The sequence below is a fragment of the Lontra canadensis genome, unplaced genomic scaffold, assembly GCF_010015895.1.
Source record: "Lontra canadensis isolate GAN:19392208 unplaced genomic scaffold, GSC_riverotter_1.0 scaffold106, whole genome shotgun sequence".
Taxonomy (NCBI): Eukaryota; Metazoa; Chordata; class Mammalia; order Carnivora; family Mustelidae; genus Lontra; species Lontra canadensis.
Window position 1 is genome coordinate 1111265 of NW_022631100.1, and position 26572 is coordinate 1137836.

The following is a 26572-nucleotide window of genomic DNA, read 5'->3' on the forward strand; positions in this document are numbered from 1 at the left end:
GTCCAGCCTGGTTGCCGGGAAGGTCGGGTCGCCGCGCGGGGCTCCCGCGCCTGTGACCCCCGCAAGACCTGAGCTCGCGGGAGGGAGCGCCCGCGGCTCTGGGATCTGGGAGGAGCTCGCGGGGCGGCGCGGGAGGGTCCCGGGTGGCGCTCCCGCCTCTCCTCGGACTCGGGCGCGGGAAGCCGAGGCTCTTCGGGCGCAGGAGCTGGTCGCGCGGCCCTCGCCGGGTTTGCTTCGGAGGCTCTCTGGCTGCACTGGTCTGCACGAGTTCTCTACTGACTGGTTTCCTCGATTTGGGGACTGTTCCCGCGACGCCGGAGCACCCGGCCGTGAGTTCCCGGGCGGGCGGGCTGGCGTCCCCCCGGCCGCAGCTTCGGGATCCCGGCGCTGACCGCCGCCCCTGACCCTCGAGGCTCCCCTTGCTGGCCTGCCTCCTCCCAGCCTCCGGCCTCGACGCAAGGGTGTGGACCTAGCCTGCCCCTCTAGGAGGGAGGGCGGTCCTGGAGTGGCGCTGGCCTCCGAGGACCTTCTTGGTGTGCGGCGGGACTGGGGTGCGCTCGGCCCCGCCGCTGGCCATGGCCTTCACTTTCGCTGCTTTCTGCTACATGCTGTCCCTGGTGCTGTGCGCCGCGCTCATCTTCTTCGCCATCTGGCATGTGAGTAACCGGCAGCGGCTTCTCTTTTTTTTAGTCCCGTTCCTCCCTTCCTTCCCCGCTTTCTCTGAAGTACACCTGACGGTGGAGCGAGGGGCGGACGGCGCCAGCCGCCGCGCACCTACGCGCTGGACCCTCGGCCGGCCGGGTCCCGGGTCAGGGGGACAGTTAGGGGCATCCCGAGTCCGCGGCGCGCGCGCCCTCGGTGCCCGGCTGCTGGTGGGGGGCGGAGGGAGCGCTGGTTCCCCGGCGAGGCCCCAGTGCTGGGCCCGCGGCGGCGCCCCCGCCTACCCTGCTCCTCCCTACCCGCCGGGAGCGAAGGAGCGGCGCCGCTGCCATCCCGGCAATTAGTCAAGTAGCTGTAACAACTAAACATTGAAAATGTCAGCGTCTGTGGTGGGTTGCGTTTAGACACGTTTGGAGACAAAACGGAGACACCACGGGAGCGCCGTTGGAGAGGGCGCGCAGCGAGCGGGGCCTGGAGGAGACGGGACCAGCAGCGGGGATCGCCTGTCCCGTGGCGGACGGGCCCCGGCGGGCCACGAGTTTCCCCCTCCTCCGCTGTCCCGGGGCCCAGCCACCAAGTCGCTGCAAGGCCCCCCGCAGGTGGCAGACTCCCCGCTCCAGCGTCCCGCTGTCCTTCCCGGGCTGCGCCCGGCTGGGAGCAGTGGAGGTGGGCCCGGGTTCTGCAGGTGCAGTGGGGGTCTAGGACGTGCAGCACTTCCGCATAAGGGGAGGAGTCGGCCGCAGTACAGATCGGTGCCACACTTGGCAAGCCCAGTGCTCCCAGGGGCCTCTTCTCTGAGGCCCCCTTGCCCTAGCCAGCGGGGAGCTGGTGGGTAGAACAGCGGAGGTCTGGAGTTCCAGACTGAGCCCGCAGATTGCAACCTCACTGACCCGCGAGTCTGGGGGCGGACAGGGACACTGGCAGGGGTTCCTGGAGGCTAGTCTCTGTCTCTGACCAGCCTTCCACAGCTCGTGTGCAGGGGCACTTGCCCCACGGGAAGAGCTGCAGGCTGGGTGGGATGCTGGTGTTTCCTAGGGGCGATTTCTGGAGTGAGAGGATTTATCTCAAGAACGAACTAAGCTAGAGCAGGTCCTGTTACAGGGCTTCCCAGGAGTGAGGAGAAGGAACAGGTTAACACTTCCTTTCACATCCCCAAAGCGAGAGTTGACCTAGGTGGTCCCCAGGCTTCCTCTTGCGTCTAGATTGTGCAAGTCTGTGAATCAGTTGGTTTAGGAAGGTGGGGGAGCGTTGGAGAAGAAATTCAGACACAGGAATTTCGGGGCTGATCAAAAAATCGGGCGGTGAAAGTGATAGGATTTTGTGATCTCTCCTCTGTCCCCGGATTCTGGGTCTAATTCTTTCTGCAGAAAGGAGCTTAGGGGTTGTTGACGTTGTTAAGGGAGAATGAAACTCTACCTAATTTAGAATAAATAGGGGTGCAGAACAGATCACACCCAATTAGTGCCACACGTACCTGCCCGTGTGTTTCAGTGGAGCTTTCTGTGTTTCCCGGGATCTGGGGAGTTATTCAGATTCCAGAAGGCTAACAACTCCCCTTTTCGACAGTACTTCAGCCGCTGTTTCTTTATGTTCTTGTCTTGGCCAGAGGGTGGCGGGTAGCCAAGAGCTCCATCAAACTGTCAGCCCCAGGAGCAGAGCAGGTAACCAGCAAGAAGAATTTCCTCTCCCTCAGGGGAAGATAACAAATAATTCAAGAGCAGATTAATTAAGTGGATGGTGTGTGCAGCTGGTTGACCTGTGAATCGAAGCTGGCCGGTGGGGTGATTCCTGGCAGCCTCCGTTCAGGTTCCAGGCACGTACCCCCTTGTCTGGGGAGTAGTCGAATGCTGGCGGGTCCTGACCAGGTTCCCAGTGGGAGTGTCGTGTCAAGATTCCAGTTTCTGATAATAAAAAGAACCTGTGCTCTTTGAATTCCGATTATGAGGAGCGTGGCCAAGTCTCCAGCTTCTGTTCTTTCCTGTATATTTTCCTTCCCGCTGCCTCGGAATCAAACAGCCCAGAGCCTCCCCATTTTGATTTGGCTCCCAAGCATTGAAAGGGGAAATCGATGCACATGTGGTGTGTGTGGGTGTTGCCTATAGGGTGGTAATTACTTCCATGAAAGTTTAGGTTGTGCGTTTGCTTTGCTGGCTTCTTATCTTCCTTATATATTTTTTTGATCTGATAAGCCATATCGATTGCTTAGCTTATGCTAACATCCCCAGAGAATACAAGGTGCACTTAGCAATACACTACAGTTAAAAAGCCTGCCAGTCGCCGTGTGTTGGTTGTAAGACAGGAAGACAGCACCTTTTTCTTACTTAATGATACACGCCTTCCTAGAGGGAATGATAGTAGCTACGACTTAAGGACCGAGTCCCGCCAGCCAGTTCTAGGCACTCAGTGAGGACCTGTCACATGTCCCTCTAGGTGTTTACTTCCCCTGGAGGCCCAGGGGAAAGGGGGATGTGGCCATATCCACATTGCTTTCAAGTCTTGTGTTTTACTTTGAAAATTTATTTGCCTCTGTTTTCAAATGAAAGGAATTTGAATGGCAGATTAATTTTTTTATCAACCACTATTTGCCACATTTGGAACATTTAGAATAAAAGTGAGGGTGTGATTTTATTTGTGTGTGTGTGTGTGTGTGTGTTTGGCTTTGTGTGCCTTCAGGCACATGGCTTCTGCCCCTGGCAGTCCTGCATTCCTCAGAGCTGGCATTTTATAGATCCAGGAAATGTGGATCAGAGAGGTTATGAAACTTGCCTGAGGTTGCACAGCTGGTGTGTGCTGGAGCTGGGATTTGAGCTGCGTCTGAGCCTGGTGTGCCCATGTCGTCTTTCTAACTCAAGTCACTATCTTTGGCTTGTTTAACTTTGATAATAGTAGCTAATGTTTTTACACAGTGGATTACCTTTCTGTATAAATGAAATATTTGGGTTCAGAATATCTGATTGGAGTTATAACAACAGAAACGACTGACACATTATATATCCTTTTAAAAAAGAGGAGATCCTATTTCAGTCTTTAAAAAACTAGTATTTCTGCTTATAAAATGATACAGGTTCCTTGCCGAAAAATTTGAACACACATATATGGAACAAAGTCACCATTAATCATGTTCTCCAGAAAAGATTTGGGGGTTTCTTCTTCCAAACATTACATATCCATGTATCTTAAAAAAATTGCATATGGATGTTTAGGAGGAAGCAAGGTGTTCTGAAGAGTTTTACATGTGAAGTGATTTCTCTTTCCAGACGATATAAAATGAACAGTGTTTACTGACAAGAGCACACTCAGCTCTGCCTCGGCTGGGCCTTTTGCAGACGGTCGCATTTATATAAATATAGATGAAACCATTCTTGGATCAAAGACCCATTTCAGGTTTTTAGCTTTCAAAGTTTTTTTTTCATTTTTTATTCAAATACACAGAGTCACTTGTAAGGCCTCTGAATTTTGACAAGATACAAATAAAATGAATTCCTGATAATATTTCTTTGGACGTCCAGCAGCATTTGCTGTGGGAGGGCCTGCAGGGGCCCCAGCAGATGATAACAGCACGTATTGACGAGACGCAGTTTTGCTGGGCAGGACAGCGTCCTGGTGGAGCCCCGTGGCCAGTCCCAGCCTGCCACAGATCCCGCCCCGGGGACCTGGTGCCCCTCTCAGTTTCTCCTCTTTTCCATCTGGAGAAAGGACATAGTTGACGTGATGTGGTGGGCTGCCTGGGGCTACACTAGCCTGGCTTTGGAGGACTCCACTTTGGTCTGCTCAGTAGGTGGAGCTGAGAGGTCAGCGACGCTCCCTTCTGCCTGGGACGTCCCGTGCCCTCTGGCATCTCTATGCCCGATGTGGGGTGTGGAAGGAAGCTCCCCCCTATCGGGGTCCCCCTCGTTCTCCAGAGCTGAAGGGCACTGCTGGGCTTGTGCAAGGGGCTCAGCAAATAATCCGGGGATGATTTCTTGTTCTCTTCTGGCTGACGTGGTGACTCATTTCTGAATTGACTTCTGGCTAATTCTCTGGGACTGTTCCCTGGGTGGTTTGAGCACATGCATTTTCTGCAGTAGTCTGGCCTTTTGGAACCCTGGAATCTGTTGCTTTTACAACAGAAAACTGGCCACGAGCAGGGGTGTGAGGGCCCATCTCGAACCTATCGGTTCTCTTGTGGGGCATAGCCTGGGGACGAGTGCTGGCTGTTCCCGGAGAGCGCGCCTTCAGTAAGGGGTGACATCGGTGCTGCCTCATGTCTCCTGGCTATTGGCTGGGGTCTTCTGCAACTACCCCATACAGGACGGCCTCCAGCCTCTGGTTTGTCCCCTGCCCCCACTCAGGCTGGAGAGAGGAAGGAGGATGCAGAATGCAGGGAGGCACCGGCCCCTATCCCCACTGCTTGGTGAAGTTTGGGGCCTGGTTGGGTGGGATGTTGGGAGGGGGGGCATTGTGACATTTGACTTTGAGGTCAGCGTTCCTGAACAGACAGTAAAGGCAGAGACTGTTGGGAAGCCTTTGCCAGGTAACGCCTGAAGCCAGCTGGGCAGAGTGCCCTCCTGAATCACGAGGCCTGGTGACCTGGCTTCACTCCTGTCCAGCACCTGTACCCCTGCCTGCGGCTCTGCACGGGGGTCTCCCCTACGCTCGCCTTCTGCTGCTCCCTCTCCCAGTATGTCAGCAAACCAGTTCCCCTGGCACCCCGCTCCCCTAGAAATGTGCTGGGCGGTTAGAGCCCTTGCCAGCTCTCCCTGGGTTGTCATTCTGCCTCTGTCGGCCACTCCCCCAGGGTCTTGCCAGGCCCTGGCATCTGTCACAGTCTTGGGCCTCCTCTGTGTCTCCCAACTTTCCAGGAGAGGGGGCAGGACCTCCATACTCTGTTGTTTGGTCGAGGCCCCGTGTGACCGGGACAGTTTCCTGTGTTCCACCCTGTGCCCCCTGACCTCACCGACCTCCAGCCAGCTCTTACCATGGCTCTTGGCCCCTTGTGCCCATGGTCCCCTAGGAAACCACTCGGCCCCTGTCTGCTGTCTGCCTGTGCCCAGGGCTGCTGGAGCGGGTGATGTATGGCTCAGTCCCGGACCTCCAGCAGGCTCCTGGCCGGTTCTTTCAGCTCTAGTGATGCTGTTCCAGATCCTTGGCGTTTCCCCAGAGCCCCCAAAGCCCCATACCCTCTCTCAAACTTCAGTCCCAGTTGATAGAGAAGGTGGGGTTACTGGCAGGGACACCTGGGCACCTGGCCCGTCCCTGAGCTGCTGAGTCAGCCAGCACCGGTCTCCTTCCCTCTTGGACTCAGAAGCGTCTCTCCCGTCGGGAGGCCAGCCCCTCCCCTGTGGGCTCCCTGGGGACATCACCCATAATGGCCCCCAGCTCCTGTGTCCTCAGCTGCTGCCCTCTGCTGTTCCATCTGCGGTGTCCCTGAGCTCACGGGCCAGCTGCTTTGTGCTGGACCCTCATGATGCTGCTGGCCTCTTCCTTCTCAGACTGGTTTTGCCTCCCCGTTCCCTCTTTATTCTTGTAGCAAATGTTTAAAAGCACCAAGACTGAAAAGCCTTCTGCTCCCGCCATCCAGAATCAGCAAATGTTAGCGTTTTGCCACTTGAGTGTCTTAACCACCTTATTTAAGGCAATGTGTTTTCCCGTTGGCTCCGCCTCACTCCCCGCCTATTCTTGGCTCTGCTCTCGGCAAAAGCTCAGGTGGCCAGTCTCCCAGTGCCATTCAGGGCTCCCCTGTGGCCTGTCCATGGCCTTGGGCTCAGGTGACCAGTCTCCCAGTGCCATACAGGACTCCTCCGTGGTGTGTCCGTGGCCTCGAGGTGCTGGCCCACATCCTCCTTGTGGCTCTTCCTCCCTTGCCCCCTATCCCAAAGTGCCAGTGCCCTTGACCCCGTAGATCGTGTATGGGGCTGCCTGCCCCACAGCCTGGGTCGTGCCCTCCTCGACCACAGTGATCTGCCTGCGGTGCCCATCTTTCCCCTGTTAGTGTCCACTCCTATCTGTTTGCCTCTGGCCGCCCCACGTACACCTGGCCCAGGCCCTCTCCCGCCCTTTCTCAGGATGCATGCCCCTTCTGGAGCGGCACCCTTGGTTAAATCTCACCGGAATGACTTCCCTGTCCCAGCTTCTAGGAGCGACCTTTCGAGCTCCTCATGTCATCCTCATACTAAACACTTTTTCTGGCTGCTAGGGCCTGCAGGGTCCGGGCCTAGGTCACGCTTTGACCACTTGGCTTCAGTGTTCCTGACATTCTCAGCTTCTTGTAGTTCCTAGCACGGGCTGTCCTGCAGCTCAGCAGAGCTCAGCGGCTCTGCCCCGTCCCAGCCTCTGTCCTTGGCGATGCCTGGCTGTCTTGGTCCCTGACCCCACCATGCTGGTGCCCTGGTCTGAGCCCCTCTGTTGCACTCGTCCCCAGGGATTGCTTTGGATTGTTAGCCCTTCTGGGGCAGGAACTACCACCCTCCCTTGTAGCCTGAGGTGCCCCCTACCCTCCCCAGAAGTGTCCCCATGGTCAGAGCCCAGAGAGGGTAGAGGACACAAATCCAGGATCTGGGTGATTGCCTGCACCAGCCAAGGCCCGCAGACTCTTCCTCAGTGAATGGTTTCCCCAATTTACCTGGTTACAGCAGTCATCTGGGTGCTTATTAAAAGTGCACTCATGGAGCCTGGCCGGGTGGTAGGAGCACATCTAAGCTCAGCCCGGCATCCCTGGGGTGGGGGAGACACTCGACAGGGCACCAAGTCTGGAGGGCCGCTCTGGGCTAGGATTCTGAACAGGAGAGGTGAGGAGGGAGGGAGCCATTGGAATGGGCTGTCAGACAGACAGGATGATGTCGGCTGGGCTGATTTATGCATGGAGACAACAGCCCCACAGCGTGTGGGGACACCCATTTTTGATCCGCGGTGATGGTGAGATGCGCCATCCTCCCCTCCTGTGATGCCCGGGCGCAGATAGTCCCCTTGCAGCTTAGATAAGGCGTATCTGAGGTTCTAGCTTAACGTCTCTGCCATTTGGATTCCTGGTGAGATGCTGGTCTTCTGGTGGAGGGAGGTTGTCGGAAAGGGACAGGGGCTGCGTCTGTCTAGAGAAGAGGCTGAGTGCATCCTGCTCCAGCCCTGAGGCCGCGCATAGGACCTGTGCACCCAGCTCTGTGGGACGGGAAGTGGTTAGTATCGGGGATCGCTTGCAGCCAGGACCCCTGCATCCTAACATGGGGAACTGAGACTTGCCAGAGCATCTTTTAGCAGCTCTTGGAATCCGATTAATTCCCATAAAGGTTGCTGAAAGCTCCAAGTGCACAATTAAATCCTGAATTGGTCTCTGAATACCAATCTGGAACCTAACAATGAGGCTGGCGAATATTTTTAATTTGACATAGAAGCGGCAAGCGCAAGACATTCTTGCATGCTGAATAAAATAAAGCCTGAACGAAAACCACTGCAAAAGATACAGAAATCAAGACGAAGCTGGGAGACGTTAATGAAATTGCCAACATTTCTGGGAGCCTGGGGGGCTGGGTGTTAGGACGTCCTGGTCTGGGTGGGGGGCTCCTGGCCAAAGGCATGGCGGGCTCACAGGAAGGTGCCACATGGCTCCGCGCTCAGTGTCCATCTCACGCCCCACCCCACAGGTAGGGTAGGTCTTATGGCGCCCACCTGTGTGCGTTTCCCCCTCCTCCACCGTGGACCTAAGTTCCATGTGTTCTTCTGTGTGGGTCCTGTCTCGCCACGGTCAAGCCTCTCGCTCTGGCCCAGCATGACGCCCAGGGAAGCTTGTGGGGCTCATCAGACCCTGCACCTGCGTGACCCGGGGCTGGCGTGCCGCTCGGGCTGCTGGCTCTGCTGTCGGTAAGGTCGATGCGGACGGAGGGCAGGCTCTGCCGTCCCCATCACACACCGTGGAACCAGGAGGACGCGGTGAACAGGTGCAGAGCGCAGCTGTGCTTGGTGGCTCTGACAGTCACTTCTTTGTCTCCTTGTCTGGGTGGTGAGTCTAGAAGACCCTGGAAGAAGAGGTTGTCTATGGCTTCGGGGACGGTGGTGGCCGGCCCCCAGGAAGGGTGTGGTGCGGCAAGTGCTGGCCTCGCTCCACCTGCTCCACGCCAAGCCGACGCCGCACAGTCCCAGGAGCACCAGCAGCCGGCGGGGGATGGCTCGGCACAGCGGGCCCTGGCGCCCCCTCGGATGGGCCTCTGAGAACGGGGCCTCCCACCACCGCCAGACACCCAGGCTGTGCTTGCAAGTGAGGCGTGCGGTTTTCTCTCTCCGGGATCTGTGAGCCTCCGTCTTCCCAGAACCGGCACGGGGCCCCAGTCCAGGGTGCAGAGCTGGGCGGGGTGGACCTGTCCCCTGCCCTCATGGAACTATTTGGCCCAGACTCAGCCTGCCTGGTCGAGCTCCCCAAGTTTCTGGCCCATGGCTGGCCTTTCTCCACATCGGCCTGGCTGCCCAACCGGGAGACGGACCTTACCTGGCCTGGTGGTTTCTCCTTTAGGCACTGCCCTGCTCCTCTCATGTTTTAACTTCAATTTTTTTTTTATTGTAGTAAAATATACGTCACATAGAATTGACTATTTTCCAGCCATGTTTAAGCGTACATCTAGCGGCATTAAGTGTGTTCACGTCATTCCGCCGCCATCCCTACTGTCCACTTCTAGAACTTTCTCATCCTCTCACCCTGTCCCCATGAAACACTGACCCCCACCCTCAGTCTCCCTCAGCCCTGGCGCCCCCGTTCCGCCATCATCCTGCCTGTCATCTCTGAATGTGGCTGCTCTCGGTGCCTCGTACAAGTGAGTCCTGTCCGTCCATCTGGCTGCCTGGCTCATGAGCACGGTGCCCTGGAGACTCCTCCACGTGGGGGCAGGTGCCGTCTTGTTCCTTCTTGCGGTCGGAGAGCCTCCCGTTGTCTGTCTTCCGATTTGCTCATCCCTTCCTCCTCTGGGTCCACCTGTGCTCTTTCTGGGAGCAGGTGGCCAGAGGTCTCTGGGTGCATACTCAGAAGCGGAGACGCGGGGTCCCGTGGGGATTCTCTTTACTTTCTGTGGTTCCCCTACTTCCATAGGCAGACCCTCTCTCAGTTCTCAGCCTTGGCTGCGCGGGCTCTGGGCCCTGTCTTGACCTCTGGCCCCTGCCGGTGGCCTCTGTCTGCCTTCCTCCGGGACCGATGACAGCTACGACTGCCCCGGTGAACTCATGGGCTGGAATGCCCGCTCCGTTTTGTTACGTTACTCTGGAGCCCTCAAGTCTTCTAGGCGAGTTGGTGAAAGACTATCTTTTCAAGTCTCAGCTTTGGGTCCTTGTCATCAGAAGTTGTAAGCGGCTCTTGGCTTTGCCGGGGAGAGGGCCCCAGGAGGCTTCTTCAGGAAGACACAACAGTATTTGCCTGAGAATGGGGACACACACCGGAGTGAGGATCCAGGGGATCTGGTGAAAATTTTGTCGTTCAATAAAATCCAACTTGCATTTCTGCTCTCACAAGGATGGGGGCCACAGAGGCTCGCTTGCCCTTGGTGGCTGCCAAGGGTGGAGGGAGAGGCCTGGGGGGGGGCGCTCACCGGGGCTGGGAGGGGCCGGCGCAGGGGGAGGGGACTGTCAGCTCATAAGCGATTCATAGAATAGCTTTATTTTCTAGCTTTCTTGAGCTACCTTGAGTCACAAAAGTGGTTAAAAAAAAAATTACACCAACCCAGATTTATAAAAATGTAATTGCCCTCTGTCTGTCTGTGTCTCTGTCTCTCACACATGCACACAGTTAACCACCACCACCAAAAATATCCCATAGCAGGGACAAGCCCTCACTTCCCCGGCCAACCTTCGGGGAGGATGGATTTGCTTTTCTCCGTCGCCCTGGGGGAAGGGTTCGTGGTGGATGTGGAGGGGAGACAAGTGCCTGTGTGCCCGTTTGCAGTTTGGGCCGAGTGCCTTCGTGGGGGCAGTGGAGACATACACCTCCCCCGACTCTCTGTACCTGGGGGTTTGTGACCCAGAGCCCCAGCTGGAGCCTGCCTACAGGTGGCCAATGCCTGGAACTGCCCGAGTCTGGGCTGGGGTTGATGCCGCCCGGCCAGACTGGGCTGTAACGGGTCCTTGGCGCTGGGTACACGTTTCCGACTGGATGATACCTGATGTCCAGCCTTCCCACTGCAGGAGGAACCGCAGACCAGGGCACCAGGAATCCCTGTTGAATATGTCCCCCTCCTTCCATTCCTCTGGCTTTCCATTCATATTCTTTGTGGGATTGAGCCCAACTCTGCACCGCCCCCCACAGGTGCTCCCGTGGGCTGGGTGCTCCAGGGCGTGTGGTGGGTGATGAGTCCAAGGCGTCAGGGGCTCCCAGGACTTGATCGCTCTCTCCCTCCTTTCCGCCCTTCTTCCTCTCTTGCTTTTGACCTCCTTTTGTTCCTTCTTCTTGGCATGGAGCCTAGATCTGTCGGAGGCTGCACAATATTACTTAGCCCAGCTGGAGGGCCCCAGGGCTGGGAAGTTAGCTGCCACCACATCCCTCCCCCGGGGCGAGGAGAACTGCAGGCTGACATTTCCAGAGCAGCAGCCTTAGGTAACTCTGCTGTCGCGCCTGCCCGGGGTCCATTTGGACGCTCGGATCCAGCTCTCCTGCTGGGGAAAAATGCAGGGGAGGAAAGCAGAATCTTGGAGCTGACTTCCTTTTTTTTTTTTTCTTATTGGCAACTGATTCATGAACCCTAAAAAAAGAGTTGATAGCAACATAGCCAGCTAGCTATAGCAGCCCAGATGGTCCCCTATATAATAGAGACATTTGTCTCCTGGATAAAAAAAATATTTAAATGTGTTCTGTGAGCTTATTGAGAAAAGGAATTAGCAACAGCAGAGGTTGCGGGCACGGAGACAGCCCGGTGATTCGAGCCCCGTGGAGCGCAGAGATGAGGAAGGGGGAATTAGAGGTGTGAGGCTGGATGTGCAGGGAACCCTGAGCCGGAAAGAGACGGCTCCAGGGTGCCCGCCGTGCCCCTTGTCCCTCGGGCATGCTGTGGGCGGAGGGGCCTGTCCTGACGTGCGCATGCGGAGATCGGGCCCTGTGGCCTGAGGCACGGCCAGCTGGGGAGGCTTTGTGGCAGCTGTAGGCAGACCAGGGCCAAAGAGGACACGTTTGTGCCAACCGTTCAATTCTACACTGAACGGATAGACAGATGATCCCCTGCTTCCTTTCTGTGTGGTCGCTGGGAAATGGTGCAGGCCCCGTGAATCCCCTGGGCCTGCCCAAAACCCTTTCAGAGCTTTGATTGTTCCCATTGTCGCCTGTCCTGGGCAGGTCACTGGGTGGAGATCCTGCTGGAGATAGGGCTTCTGAGCCGTGGTGGCCAAGAGCTGACGCCAGCGGCTTTGTGAGGAGGGAGGGCGCAGTGACAGCCATGGAGCGGGAGCAAGGAGCGGTGGGAGTGGGGGTGGGGGGTGGGGGACGGTCTCCCAGAGCATGCAGAATCCTCATCTGGGGTTGGGATCGAACCAGATGCGTGGCACCTCGAGCCCCTTCATCATGACTGGAGCGTGACTTTCCCAGGATGCTGTTTCTTGGAGGTTGCGGAGGGAAATGAGAGCTTGCCAGGAAAGCATGTGTGCTGAGTGTAGGGAAATGACTGGAGAGACATGTATTTGGTCTTGACACCCTTTTCCCTCCCTGGCTGACAGTTTGAGACCCCAAAGTCATGCCCTGAGAAGGGGCTGGCCGCCCCCTGAGTGGGCACTGCTGCTGAGCTGCGTTCTCTGCACACTGCTCTGTGGGTGCCCGGTCCTTGCACTTCCCCGGGGAGCGCGCATGGGCGTGCATGTATGTACACATGTGCGCATGCACGGGTGTGTGCCTGCATGTGTGTGCACATGTGTGAGCATGTGCATGCGGGTGTGTGACGTGTGTGTGTAGAATGAAGGCGCCGAACACAGCGGTCTCTGGGGTCCTCTCCAGCTCTCCTGCGGCTTGTGGTCTGCACCCTGTTCTTCCCTGTCCTCCGACGGTGGCCTTTCTTTTCTGACGGCCTTCCGTGTAGGGGACACATTGGCTGAGGTTCTAGAGATCGGTTCTGGCCCCCCCCCATTCAGCAAAGGGATTCTGGGGAGCGTGGGTGGAGGGCTCATACAGTGCGTGGGGTGACAGGTCTGCAGAACAAGACTTGACACAAAAGTCCCTGGATTTAGGTCGTTGGCCCTCCGCCCCCCGTCCTGGAATCGCTGCTTCTGAGGATAGAGAGTCTCCTAGGCTCAGCTTGGGTGGTGTCCCTGTTGGCAGCCCTGAGCAGTGAGAAGTGTCATGGGCTCTCCAGGTACCTGGATTCTCCCTCCCCCTGGGACGGTGCTCAGGTGGGAAATCAGACTGGTATGAAAGGGGGCATAGATGCTGGGTGACCAGAATGGGATGATGTTCCCTCCCTGAGCTCTCCAGCGTCTCTGTCCCCTCCCCTGTGCTCAGAGAAGGTGAGCTTGTCTCTAAAGCAGAGGTTAGCTTCCTGGGGCCATGGACGCTATGCTGTGTTAGCCCAGGGGAGCTGCAGAAGCTCACGTAACGGGATGCGCGGCAGCTCTGCTGTGGCCATGAGACTGGACCACCCGGGTGATGACTGTCCACTGCCCCTCAGGAGGGTCTCCACCATCTCTTCGTTGAAGCGTGCCACGGGGGCCATGTGACATGCTTCCGTGGCACACGGGCTTCATCTGACTGTCCCGGCCTCCGTCCTCTGCCTCGTGCAGAGCCGAGTGTGGGAGGCCCCTCCCAAGCTGTCTCAGCCATTGAATGTACCTGCTCTGCGTTCCTGCCCGGGGCCACTGTCGCACAATTAGCAAAGCCGGCAACTTCCACCACTGTAGAGGAGTAAGCTGTTTTGCTCTGTACATGGGAGGCAGCATCAGTTGTCTCCCGAGGGGACAGGTGACGGTATTGGCTCAGAGCGAGGCTGTGCGCTGGCTCCTCTGTTAAAATTAGCTCCTCCTGCGTTCTAGAATCGTCATAAAGGAGCCAAATAAAGGTGGGCGTGGCAGGATTCTTCCATGGCTCTGGGAGGAGCGTGTTGTTTTCAGAAGTCAGTCCCCCAGCCACGGAACCCGCTGAGCACTGGGAGAAGGGCAGGATACGGGCCACAGGGACAGAGGAGTGCTTGGCCACGTCCCTGCGAGACCTTGGCAGCGAGGAGCCGCTCTCAGTTTGTGGACTCCCTCCCTCTGGGTCCTCTTTCTTCCTCTTTCTTTCTTTCTTTCTAAAGATTTTATTTATTTATTTGACACAGAGAGAGAGATCACAAGTAGGCAAAGAGAGAGGGGGAAGCAGGCTCCCTGCTGAGCAGAGAGCCCAATGCGGGGCTTGATCCCAGGACCCTGACATCATGACCTGAGCCAAAGGCAGAGGCTTAACCCACTGAGCCACCCAGGTGCCTCCTGGGTCCCCTTTCTTATGTCAAACACCAAGGGGGGCATTTCATTCAAGAAAAAAAAATCAATACAACAAACGGAAACCAAAGGCAGTAAAGTGTTTGGGGTCAAGGGCTCAGCTGTGCTGTTAAGGGGCTTGCGGGCTGTGCTGCGCTCGGCGGGTGGCACTCCTCCTGAATTCAGGGCAGATGAAGGGTTTGTGTCCTTCTTGTTGATGTGTTTGGGATGGAGTCACACAATCAGGCAGTGCTGGAATCCCGACAGCAAGAGGGACCTGAGGTCATCAGGCCAGTCTTCTCATTTGGGAATGGAGCTCCGTTAACCCCGAGAGACTGCACACAGCCTGTCCCGGGGAGGCTGAGCTGCCCGGAGATAGGTCTGTGGTGTCTGTTGGGGAGACCGGGAGATTCTGGGGGGCCTGGGGCCAGCCCTGCCCCCAGGACGCCCATGCCCACAGCCAGGTGGATTCTCTTCCCTTCCTTGTAACCAGCCTCTGTTTCCTGCTCTGGAAGAGGTGCGGTGGCGGGGTCAGGGGCTCCCGTGGCTGCCTGACCAGCCTCCCCTTCCCCCCCGCCCCAGTGTTGCTCTTCAGAAAGTCTTGGGGAGGGGGGTCCGGGCCTCGGACTTTCTCCCAGGCCATTCCAGGTCTCTTACCCTCCTCTCCTCTCTACTGTGTTCAGTACTGCAGTTTGGTCCCACACGTGTCCCCAACCCTCCCCATCCCCCGACTCCTGCTCACAGCTCCTTCTAGGCTCACTGTCTTGCAGAGGAAATGTGTTCTCTTGGCTGTTTGGTCTGTGAGTTTTCCTCCCCCCTCAAGACTCTCCTCCCCTCCCATCAAGGACCTTGGGTATTGAGTAGGAGGCTTGTGAACAGCGCTGGTCTCTGATCTCTGTCTTCAACGGGAATGGCCGTTGCCTTGCCCTCCCCTTGAAGTGGACGTTCAAGTAGAAGATGTCCTACTAGCTGACGATTTTGTGATTCACTCCTGGATGGGATCCCCTTGTCCTGCTCCCCACCCAAGTCCTCTGGTCTGTGTAGGAGTCGGGGGCGATCATGTATTTACCCCTCAGCATCCCCACCGCCTTCCTGAGCTTCTGTCCGCTTGGGGTGTCTGTGCCCAGGGTGGGAGGGCCTGGGGGACCGGGTGACTCTGAAATGCTTTCCAGCCCTGCCTGCTGTGTTGTGAACCAGGGGTTATGGGAGTGGCCCTGAGCCCAAGGGATATGGGTCACCAGCAGCCAAGATGTCCTTCATGTGTGTCATCACCCGAGGGAGGGCTGAGAGGTCCTTATGGAGCAGAGGCGGTTGAGACGGGCTGGAGGTCCCTGCTGGTCATTTCCCAGGTGGCAGGTCTGACAGTGGAGGAGGGAGGGCCAGCGTGAGGACAGGTGGAGGTGGCAGGTTCCTGCGAAACCGTTGACTTTCAGTCACAGGGTCACACTGAGTTATTTCACTTGGTGCGGTTGTTGTCTCCTTGCTCAGGCAGGTGCAGTTCCCGTGGGCCTCTGAGCGCTCTTCAGTGTCTCTGGGGTTAGGCTCCTCAAGGCGCCGAGGGGATAGCCTGGGGCCTGGGCTGAGCCTCCCAGTGACCCGGGTGCCCCTGGCTGTCACCCTAACCTGTAGCACCTACTCCCTGGCAAGGGGCTCAGCCTGAGGCAGGACAAGCTAGGCACTGTTACAGGGGAGGGGAGTGGATGGGAAGGCCCCCCTTGTCCACCAGGCACCTCCTGGGAACAGTGTCCAAACAAGAGTACCTGTGCCCCCAGGACCCACTCAGCACCCCTCCCCCCACTGGCCCCTCTGGGGTTCCCACTGTTACTGTCCTCTGGGGACAGTGTCTGGGCCTGTAGCCACTCTGGACAGTGCCTCCTCGCTTCTCCGTCCCTGGTCCCGTCCATAGAGACTCAAGGCCTAGTGGGCACCTTCCCGCCTTGGTTTCCCTGTGTAGCCACGAGCACAGCCCAACACTCCGAGTTCTCGGGCCCCAAAGGAAGCCAGGCACATACGATGTGACAGGGGGAGATGGTGATGACCACGGTCCCTCAGGGCCTCTGCTGGATCCCAGGGCCTATTTCGAGCACTGGCGCATTTCCCCTAGCTGTCAGAGCCTGCAGGCCGCTGCCCACAGCACCCCTGCCGTCTTCTCTGTCACACTCTGGCATCTCTCACAGGATGGGATACTGGCCTGTCCCCACCTCTGCGGATTCCCAAGGCCGCCGGGCTCCCGATTTCCTTCCCCAGGACTAGTTAACAGAATGCAACCAGGTTGTTGGAGGGGCAAAGCCGGGCTGTGCTGTTTGATTTGTCAAGAAGGCTGAGCACCTGCGCTCCTCCCACAGGGACACCTGTGGCCGCTGTCCGTCCGTCCGTCGGTGGGTGGTGCGTGGTTGGTGAGAGACGGCATACCCTGGGAAGCCTGCTGCTTGTTGCTCCGCGCGTTTGCTGTAGGAGGTGTTTGTCACCTGTGTCTGAGTGGTCCTTCCAGTTCTTCTAGATCAGCCGGTCTCCAACTCCTGGGCGCATGCGAGTCACCGGCAACCTGACACCCAGTTCTGATGGCTCCTGCCCGTGGGGCTGTGGTTTGGGCAGGAGTGCTGGTTGTGCTGTTTGGACATGGGAACGTGTCAGTGATCCTTTACCTACGTGGCTGTTTGGCGCCCTTGCATTCTGTTACTGTAGATCTTAGAGTTCTCTGTTTTCCAGCTGAGAAATCGAGGCACTTTACAGGGAGTACATGGCCAAGAAAGTATTGTCCCCGGGTTGCCTGCCCCTCGGCACGGCCCTGGGCATGTGCTACTCTCCCCTCACTGTGGTCCGCCTGCTGGGAACCGGTTCAAGCTCTCTGTGCTCTGTAGCTACAGATTCATCTTTTACATTTAATTTATTTTAATTAATTTTTAAAAGATGTATTTATTTAGAGAGAGAGCAAGTGAGTGGAGGGAGGGGGACAAACAGACTCCCCCTGAGCACGGAGCCAGATGTGGGGTTCGATCCCATGACCCCAAGATCATGACCTGAGCTGAAATCAAGAGTCGGACGCTTAGCCGACTGAGCTTCTGGGCACCCCTGTTTGTTTTTAAGGAGAATGGCCAGTGTCTGTGATTTCTCATGGTCCCAGAGCTGCATGTGTATGAGTAGCTCCAGTGGAAGGGAAGTGAGACGTGGTTGGTCCTTCATCTTGGCACAGAAAGCCTGGCCCTCTGGGGGGTTAGGCAGGAGGAGAAGGGGGACATTGTGAACGGGGCTGCTCTGGGCCGGAATGTCCGAGAGGGCTCTGAAGGGACACTTGTCCGGGCAGCTGGACACACAAGTCAGGAAGCGGCACCTGCAGGCCGTCTGCGTGTTCGCTGGCTGTGGCGGGCACGTGTGTGTGGGGTGCGCACTGAGGTTGTAGTTCGTACACTCCTGTCCTCAAACGCACTTCCTCGTGCCTCAGCCGTCATACACGAACCGAAGAGTGAGACAAGGCCGGCCCTGGAGGGGATGGCAGCGTGCTCCGGACACACACGGAGTTGGAGCAGGTGCTCCCAGCAGCAGCGGCAGCCACACAGCATCTTAGCTGCAGAATCTTTTGGATGGTGGTTCCAGCCACGCAGAGGCTCCTCCACATTAGGAAACTAGTGAAATGGCACACAGAGCCTGGCTCTGTCTGACCCCTGCAGGCCAGCTCGACTGGAGTGGCCCAGCCGGGACCAGGGGTCATGGAAGCCAGGCCAGGAGGGGCGGGTTTGGTGAACAAGGGGGACCCTGCCTTCGTGATGGCCGGTAGCCTCCAGGCCATGGCCAGATGCTTGGGGCACATGGGGGTGATCCCCGTCAGGGCAGGGGACCCCAGGGTCTCCAAAGCCAGGCAGTGGGTGTTGGTGTGGCCATGTGACTCTGGTGCGGTGATTAGATTGGGGCAGAGCCTGGGACCTCTGTGATTGGTAGTCCCGCAAAGGTAGGACCCGTGTGTGCTCCCAGCCCGGGGCTGCCGAGGGTGTGGAGGACATGGCGACCACCTCTCCTGGGTGGTTTGGCACATGTGTGGAGGACTGGACTCCAGAAGCTGGGAGGGGGTTCAGGGCACACAACGTCCAAGGGCTGGTCAGCTCTGACACCCACCTGGACGCATGTGCTGTTTTGAAGCCAACTCAACAACTCTAGGAGGGATAAGGGCGTCCCAAGAACCCCTGTCCATCTGTCTTTGCTCTCCTTCCCTGTAAAGTTTCTCCCGGCTGCGGGCGCCGACCCCTGATCCTTGTCACAGCACCAGACTTGTGCTTTCCTCCCAGGCTGCAGCACCCCCCGCCGCCACTAGAGGGAGGAGACTTCCCGGAACGTGGGGCCTCCTGCCTGGCTGCTCTCAAGTCCCGGCCTGCCTGACACTGGCTCTCTGTGCTCCCGATTCGCCCATTCCCAAAGTACAGCGGGCAGTGAGGCCCAATGGCAGCCCGCTCTGGCAGGTGACGCCGTGCTCCGAGCTCTTGTGGCTACCCTGCATGTCATCTGTCCCAGCCTGGACTCCTAAAAGCTGACATGCCCCAGCCCACGCCCCTTCACTCCCACCAGCTGGAGGACTCTCCCTTTCCCTGAAGGAGCCAGTCAAACTAGAACAGCCCAGTGGTGGGAAGCCACGGGAGACGCACAAGAGAGCGCCGGCTGTGTTTGGTTCACCAGTCAGACCATCCCTTGCCCTTGGCCATGCATGGCGGATTTTCAGCCCCGTGCAGGGCAGTCCTCTGGCCAACCAGCCATGTTTAAGTTTGTGTCTATGCATCGAGCACCCATTGGTCACTGCTGGGACATCCAGGACACGGAGGTCCCATTGGACTGGGGGCATCATGGAGAGGTGGCCTTTATGTAGGCTGGCACATCTTGATGGACGGACGGGAGGCCAAGGACGGACAGATTCGTCCAGACTAAGGATGCATTTGGGAGAACTCATCAGGAGTCTGGTGTGCATTGTCCGCGGAATATGATCTCTGAGTAGGGACTGAGGTGAAACAGGAATGTCTGACCCACTGCACTGCCCAGGCTGGGGGACTCGGGTAAGCAGAAGGTGGCTAAACATGGCTGCTGGAGACTGGGTCAGGCATGGCCAGCGTGGTGGCTGGAAGTTCCCACCCAAGACTGAAGGTCAACAGGAACCAGGGCAGTGAGCTGCCTCAGAGCCCCCAGAAGAACGTGTAGCTCAGACACTTGGGAGAACTTGAAAGAGATAAGCTACCAAGCCACGAAAGACGGGGAAGAAACTTACTAAGTGGAAGAGGCCAGTCTGGAAAGGCTCCACCCGGTGACATTCTAGAAAGGCAAAGCTGTGGGGACAGGAAAAGATCAGGGGTGGCCCGGTGTTGGGGGAGGGAATGGTGAACAGGCAGAGCACAGGGACTTTGAGGGCCAAGAAGGGACTCCGAGTGATACCATAATGGTGGGCACTTGTCATTAGCCCTGTGTCCCCACCCTCAGAATGAGCAGCACCCGGGCTGAACCCTCATGTGAGCTGTGGACTTTGGATGCCTCTAGTGTGTTGACGTGCATTCATCAGTTGAACAAATGTCTGGCTGTGTTGGGTGTTGATAATGGGGAGGCTGTGCCTGGGTGGGGACGGGGAGTCTGTGGAAAATCTGTGCGTCTTGCACTCAATTTTGCTGTGTACCTAAAACTGCTCTAAAAAAAAAATCTATTAAAGAAACAACTTGGGAGACTATGTGCTAACCCCAGGCCTGAAGAAGACAAAGGCTGATGAGGCTGAGACCCCCAGAGCCAAGAATTTGTGACCGGGTGGCAAAGCGGTCAGAGAGAGAGCAGGTGGGAAGCAGCCAGTGTGGGGAGAGGGAGGATGTGTTAGGAGAAGTGAGAGCATCAGCCAGTGCTCCCAGATGGACATAGCAAGCCTGCAGGGGCTGGGGGGATGGCAATCAGTGGCAGGTGGATAAGAAATGAGTTAAAAATCTCTGAGGTCTTTGAACCCCTCTGAGTGGTGCTGGTTACACGGCTGGACAGGGGCTTTTGGATGAGCTCTTTTCCGGGCATGCTGACCTTGAGATCTGGAGGAAGGTGGGGAGGGAGTGTATATGTCCGGCTGGGAGGTATCAGTCTAGAGGTGGTGGTGGAATGAGGGGGAGAGGGTGAGTTCACCAAAGGAAAGATCGTAGATAGTGTTTTCCCTTCATTGGCGCATTCATCAAATGTCTGTTGGCACCAGGTTCAGCAATAGCCAGTCCTCAGTCTTCAGAGCCATTTAGGAGTGAAGAGCAGTGATTGGGTTCAGGGAGAGGTTTGCTTATTAAAGGGATCTTTGAGCTATCTCAGCAGGATTATCTGCATTTCCCCTCTCCTCTCCCCTGAGATGTTTCTGGAGGAGATGCAGATATAAGGACTGGGGATGGGAAATGAGGATTCACATTGTCATGACTCACCCCCTAGTGCGGAGGGCTCCCGTAACGGTGCTGAGCTGCAGCAGGGGACTCCTGGTCAACCTGAAAGCCGGAGTCTCTACCTCCTCTAAGCTTAGATCCAGAGGTTAGCACTGGCTGGCCCCCATGCTCCAGTGGTGTCACAGAGCCCCAGAAGGTGGCTGGTGATCAGCTCAGGAGAGAGGAGCAGCGTGCAAGGGCGTCCTGAGCTCTTAGCCCGCAGCACACCTGCCCACCAGTAGGCAGGTCTGGTTGGCATCTGCAGTGGGATCGTGCTCTTCCTTTCTGGGCCGGGAGGAGCCAGGAGTTTCTCAGCCACTCTGTTAGTGAAGGGAATGGCAGGCTCAGAGGTGGTGGTTTATCCTCAGTGTGACTAAACCACGGCCCTTTGTTCCCTGTTCTTTCTTTCTGAATCTCCAGCCAAGGAGCCAGCTCAGAAGTGGGTGGGCTTCTCTTGAATGTTGTGCTGTCTGGGTGGTAGGCAGGTTGATGGCCCCAGCGATGCCCAGGGCCTGGTTCCTGGCACCTTCTACTCTGTTACTTTATGTAGCAGAAGGGACTTTGCAGATGGAATTAAATTAAGGGTAGTGAGATGGGGAAGGGCCTGATGTAACCACAGAGGACCTTTGGCAAAGGAGGCAGGAGGGCCAAGGTGGTGTGGTGAGCAAACAGATTCTCCCCCGGAGCCCCAGAGGGAAGGCAGCTTTGCTGATACCTGATCTGAGCCCTGCATGACCCATTTCAGCATTCTTCTGTCTATGTCTGCAGTGGTTTGATACAGTAGCTATAGGAAATGAATGCACCCACATAAACCTCTTTACCGGCACACACCTGAAATCTTGGTACATAGTAGATGCTCAATGTCACTTATTGGATGAATAATGAACCCCACATTTACCTCCAGCCCAATAAGGTTCTCTCGACTTGGCTTCATTTGGAAATGCAGAAACTCGGGGGAAACTTGGTCCAAGCAAAGACACCTCCAGAGGCCCCTCTGTTCATTGCAAAATGATCTGTTCTCCCCAGTCCAGAACACCGGATACAAAGTCTGCCAGGTAGGCTCTCCACCGGGGAGAGCTGGTTCGCTGCCTGTCTCTGGCCTGCCCTGCACTATTTTATTCTCTTGCACTACAAATCCAAGTGGAGGAGGACTGTGTACCCTGGGCTTCATGGAATCTTTGAGACCTTTTCATCGGCAGAAATTTCCAGTAAGTGTGGAATACCTGCCTAGAGGTGCTCACACGGGCCATGGGTATGACCTATCAATGACAAATACACGTCCCCTCTAAGCACCCCCCCCACCCCAACACAGCACCCGGGGCAGGCTAACCACACTGTAACAGCTTCCGAGACTAGGGTGTCCTTGTGGGCTGTGCAGGGGTCCTTGCCCGGGATGCTGTGTCTGGGGTGTGGGCCAGGGATCTCCCGTCTGAGCAGTGCTCGTCAGCGGATGGAGGTGTCCGAGCACCCTGACCAAGCAGGGAGGCTCACGGGATACACGCTTCTGAGAAGTTGCACAGACTAACCACTTTGTCCCTAAACACTGGGAATTAGGTCTCTGGAAGCCCACATACACATTTATGCAAAACCATATGCAGATGAGCACCAGGGCCCCATGGCCCGGCCCTGCAACCTTGCCTGGGACCCCGCTCCCCTTGTGTTTGGTTGTTTTTGGCTCTGGGACTCAGTCTGTTGTGTCAGCGTGTGCGGGGAGGGGGTTGAGGGGTTGGGGAGCATGGAAGGAGACTGTTCCAGTTTAAGCAGACACAACAGCAAAATTCTTCTAGCAAATTGGCTTGCTGTTCATCAACAGTTTTCTGTTTGCGTGGGGTTTCAGAGGCCGGATACACTGTCGTCCTGGAAATAAGAGGCGAGGAAAAGATATGTCAGCTCCCAGCTGCTGAGATCATAATTGAGGAGAAGACTCCTTGGTTCTCTGGTGCAGCCGCGCTGGTGCCACTAGGACCCAGCACAGCTCCCCACCAGCCCAGCCGAGGCTCTGGTCTCCTTGGGCAAGCAAGGCAGTAGGTGTGGAGCCCATGTGTTCAGTATAGACACAGGCTTGACGGGGTCCTTCTGGTGCCAGGTCCTCAGCTGTCTGTGGGCTTGTTCAGATGGTGGTGGGCTGGAAAGAGAGTGAGTGAGAGGGATATTACACACGTGCACACACAAGCCAGGCATGCACACATGCATGCACATAGGCAGGTGTGTACACACAGGCGGGCATGTACACACACTTACATGCATGCACACACAGGCAGGCACACCGAGGCAGGTATGCATACACGTACATGCAGGCACACACAGGCAGACATGCACACATTATATGCATGCATACAGAGGCAGGCATGCACACATGCACACACACATGCATGCATGCCCACACAGGCACACATGCACACATGAACACACATGCACACAGAGGCATGCATGCACACATGAACACTCATGTGCAGACATGAACGCACACATGCACACAGAACAGGTACACACACGTACATGCATGCACACAGAGGCAAACAGGCACACACATGTGCATATATGAACACACACATGCACACAGATCAGGCACACACATGCATGAACACATGTATGTGTATGCACACTCACATGTGCAGACACAAATACACACATGCACACATAGGCATGCATGCACACACCTGTACATGCATGCACACAGAGCAGGCACACACACATGCATACACACACCCATACATGCATGCACAAAGAGGCACTCCCACATGCACACATACAGGTAGGCAGACATGCACACACAAGCATGCACATGCACACAGAGCAGGCGCACACACAGGCATGCAGTGCATGCACACAGGCAGGCACACACACACATACATGCATGCACACAGAGGCACTCCCACATGCACACATACAGGCAGGCAGACACTCACACCCAGGCACGCACATGCACATGCGCACATAAGCACACAGCTCAGAACTGATGAAGGTGAGCCCAGTGCAGTCACCGGCTGCTGCTATACTGCAGTTTATTTGGTTGGAAGTGATGCATTTGGAGTGATGATAGTTAGAAAAGCAGGGGAATGAAAAAGCCCAGTAAAATAGCTTTGCAGGGTATTTCCCTGATTCTATGAATATTTTATGCTTATTATAAAAATACAAATAGCACAGGAATGGTGTGAGGAAACTATCCAGCGATAGGGCCCATCAGCATTCCGTGATGACTTCCACGTATCTTTCTGTGAGCGCACGCATACATAATTGTACGTAAATGGAATCAGATGGGATTATCTATGTTCTGTGTTTCCTATCACGAATTAAACTGTGGTTTTGTTGCTGTTTTGCATAATTGCCCCCTCCAGCCACAGTGCCCGCCAGCATTCCCCACCCACCCCACTGTGCTTAGGGCACCAGCGGTAACAGCCTGGCGTTTGCCCTTCACAGGCTTCCCCATGCTCGTCTACAAACACGAATACTTAGGATGTGTCTTGGTTTTGCTTTTCCATTTCTCTGCAGTTGACTTTTCTCACCAGGTAGCAGCCAGGAACCCCCTCCTGTTTAGGCTCCACGTGGCTCGGACCCCAGGCTGCACACATGTCACGGCCCGTTCTGCCTCATCCTACTGATGATGGGCACTTACTGTTTCTCCAGTGTTTTTCCCGTGTTTCACTTGGACCTCTGCTCTGTGGTGGAGGCTTCATTTCAATGAGCAGCTCCCTGAGAGTTGGGGTTGCTGGCTGCGGGCTTTGCAAATTGGGACTACCAGGATGTATGCGTTCACGTTCTCAGCAGCACTGAGCAGGTTTCCATCTCCTGCCTCTCCGACAGCCGTGTATGCAGCACAGATTAAATTTCTCTTTCAATCTGATATGTGTAGAATAACATCTCGTTGTTACCTGTGTTTGCATTCCTTAGTCTGTGGCGTGGTTGGGAAACTTTCATGGAATTGTTGACCTGCTGCCTCTTCTTGCAAAGGAGAAGTATTGGCCTGGAAGTCTGAGCGGTGATTTCTGGGTTTGGGAGGAGAGCAGAGAGCTGACCCATGACCTCACCCAGACCTCTCTTCCAGGTCTGTGGCCTATGGCCAGAGGCTGGAGCAGACGGTGTCCATACGGAGGCAGATCAGCAAGGTGGTGGGGGTCACTTTGGGATTCCTAGACTGGGACTGCACACGAGGTGGTAGACTGCAGTCCCTGGGAGGCTGCTGGCTGATCTGTGCTCCCGCCAGTGGGTCTGATGAGTTTAGTGGGGAGGTTGGCACCCAAGTCCTGCCCAGGCCATCCTTTCCTTTGCCATTGGCTGGGCTTCATCCATTTGTCCGCTGCAGGAGGACGGGAGCTTTGGGGGATGGACTCAAGGCCGGGGGTTGGCAGTAGACAAGGGCTAAGCAGTGCTGCCTGACAGCCCCTTCTGGTCACTATGGGGCCAGGTGGCTGAGAAGGCATCCCCGCTGTACAAAGCACATAAATGCAGAGGGAGCAGGAAAGATAGCAGAGTCCCCCATGGGGGCATCTCTCAGGACTTCCAGAAATCATACCCAGGGAAGCAGGATCAAGCCAGCTTGCACCAGGTGGTGGGGTTGGGACCGCTGACGTGCGTTGTGTTGCCCATGAGGACTGCAGGACTCCTGGCTCCCGTCCTCCCAGACCAACCAGGCAGAAGCTACGCAGGCAGAGCGGAACTCGATCCCAGGACCCCAGGATCATAACCTGAGACGAAGGCAGACCCTTCACTGACTGAGCCACCCAGGCACCCCTGATTCTGTTTTTAGAACAGGATTTCAGACAATGGCTGAGCGAAATGTCTATTAAGGCCACTTGTCGCTTAGGACCAAGAGGGAGAAGAAGGAAGATGAATCAGCAGCACACCAAATATGCTGTCTACTTAAAAACAACAACAAACTCCAGAACAAGGGGGCAGACATCAAGATTACCTAAAAGGAGCTCCAAATCTCTGAGCTTCAGGTAAAAAAGCAAGAGCGGCTTTAACCCAGGAGCCTTACTTGATTGAAACGGGTATCTGGCCTGGAAGGGGGAACACTGACATGTGGCGCAAAGCATTGACACCCAGTGTTTACACAGAGCTCACACAGCTTCGCGTCCACAGAGGGGACGGCGACAGGTGCAGTCCTGTGAGAAGTGTGTACAACCGATCTGTTAAATATGTAGAAATGCCTGACATCCAGTTGCTCCCCATGTGCAACACTGATCTGAGAAATGCAGACCCACGGATTGAAGGAAGAGACACATGGAATGCCCAGGCTCGGGCTCATAAAATACCCTCCATTTAACGACGAGGCCCTCCCAGTTTGAAACGTGATTGGCCAAGCAGCGCCATAGGAAGAAAATGGAACCCGGCTGATCATTCATTTCAGCAGCCAATATTTCTTTGGTCTATCAGCTGGGCTGGCACAGAATGTGTCCCCTTCCTCCACTTGGCCTTTGCCATTCTCAAGGAAGGAAACCTCTGGGGAGGTTTATTTCTCCCTCTGCCCCTCCCCCTGTTCATGCCCTCTCCCCCCGCCTCCGTCAAATAAATAAATAAAATCTTTGTTTTTTTTTTTTTTAAAAGATCTTTTATTTATTTATTTATTTGACACAGAGAAAGGGAACACAAGCAGGGAGAGTGGGAGAGGGAGAAGCAGACTCCCCACTGAGCAGGAAGCCTGATGTGGGGCTTCATCCCAGGACCCCAGGATCATGACGTGAGCTGAAGACAGACACTTAATGACTGAGCCACCCAAGTGCCCCTAAATAAAATCCTTAAAACAATAAAACCAGAATCGTCAGACATCTTGCAGAGTTTCATCGTGTATAACCAGTAACCACCCAGAGCAGGTCACTGGCCTCAGTTATTTAGGGACACACCGTATAAATAATTCAGCCTGGAGAATTCATGGGGAGGCTGTGCTGTTTAAAACTGAATATTCCACAGCCGCGTGATTGGGGTTGAAACAAACAAAATTCTCCGCTGAGCGGCAAGAGCAGCCAGTCGCTGGTCGTGCTTGCTTTGGAAATTTCCTCTGGTGAAGTAATTCTGTGCCCTGCGTCTGGGATGTTGAGGCAGGGACCAGTCATCGGCTCACATGCTGGGGTGTATCCAGAGTCTGTATTTACTCGGTTGTTAGGAAAGGCAACTGGCCTGCTCTTGAGGTC

The 26572-nt window shown here is 56.0% G+C and overlaps 1 protein-coding gene across 1 annotated transcript in view; it reads left to right on the forward strand.

The window, feature by feature from the left end:
- The first annotated feature begins 350 nt into the window (after positions 1-350).
- CNIH3 (cornichon family AMPA receptor auxiliary protein 3) overlaps positions 351-26572 on the forward strand; it is an 88156-nt gene continuing 61934 nt past the window's right edge. The window contains exon 1 of the mRNA XM_032838808.1: positions 351-656. Within this exon, the coding sequence (XP_032694699.1) occupies positions 576-656 (81 nt within the window). The 5' untranslated portion in view covers positions 351-575. The remainder of the gene's footprint in view (positions 657-26572) is intronic.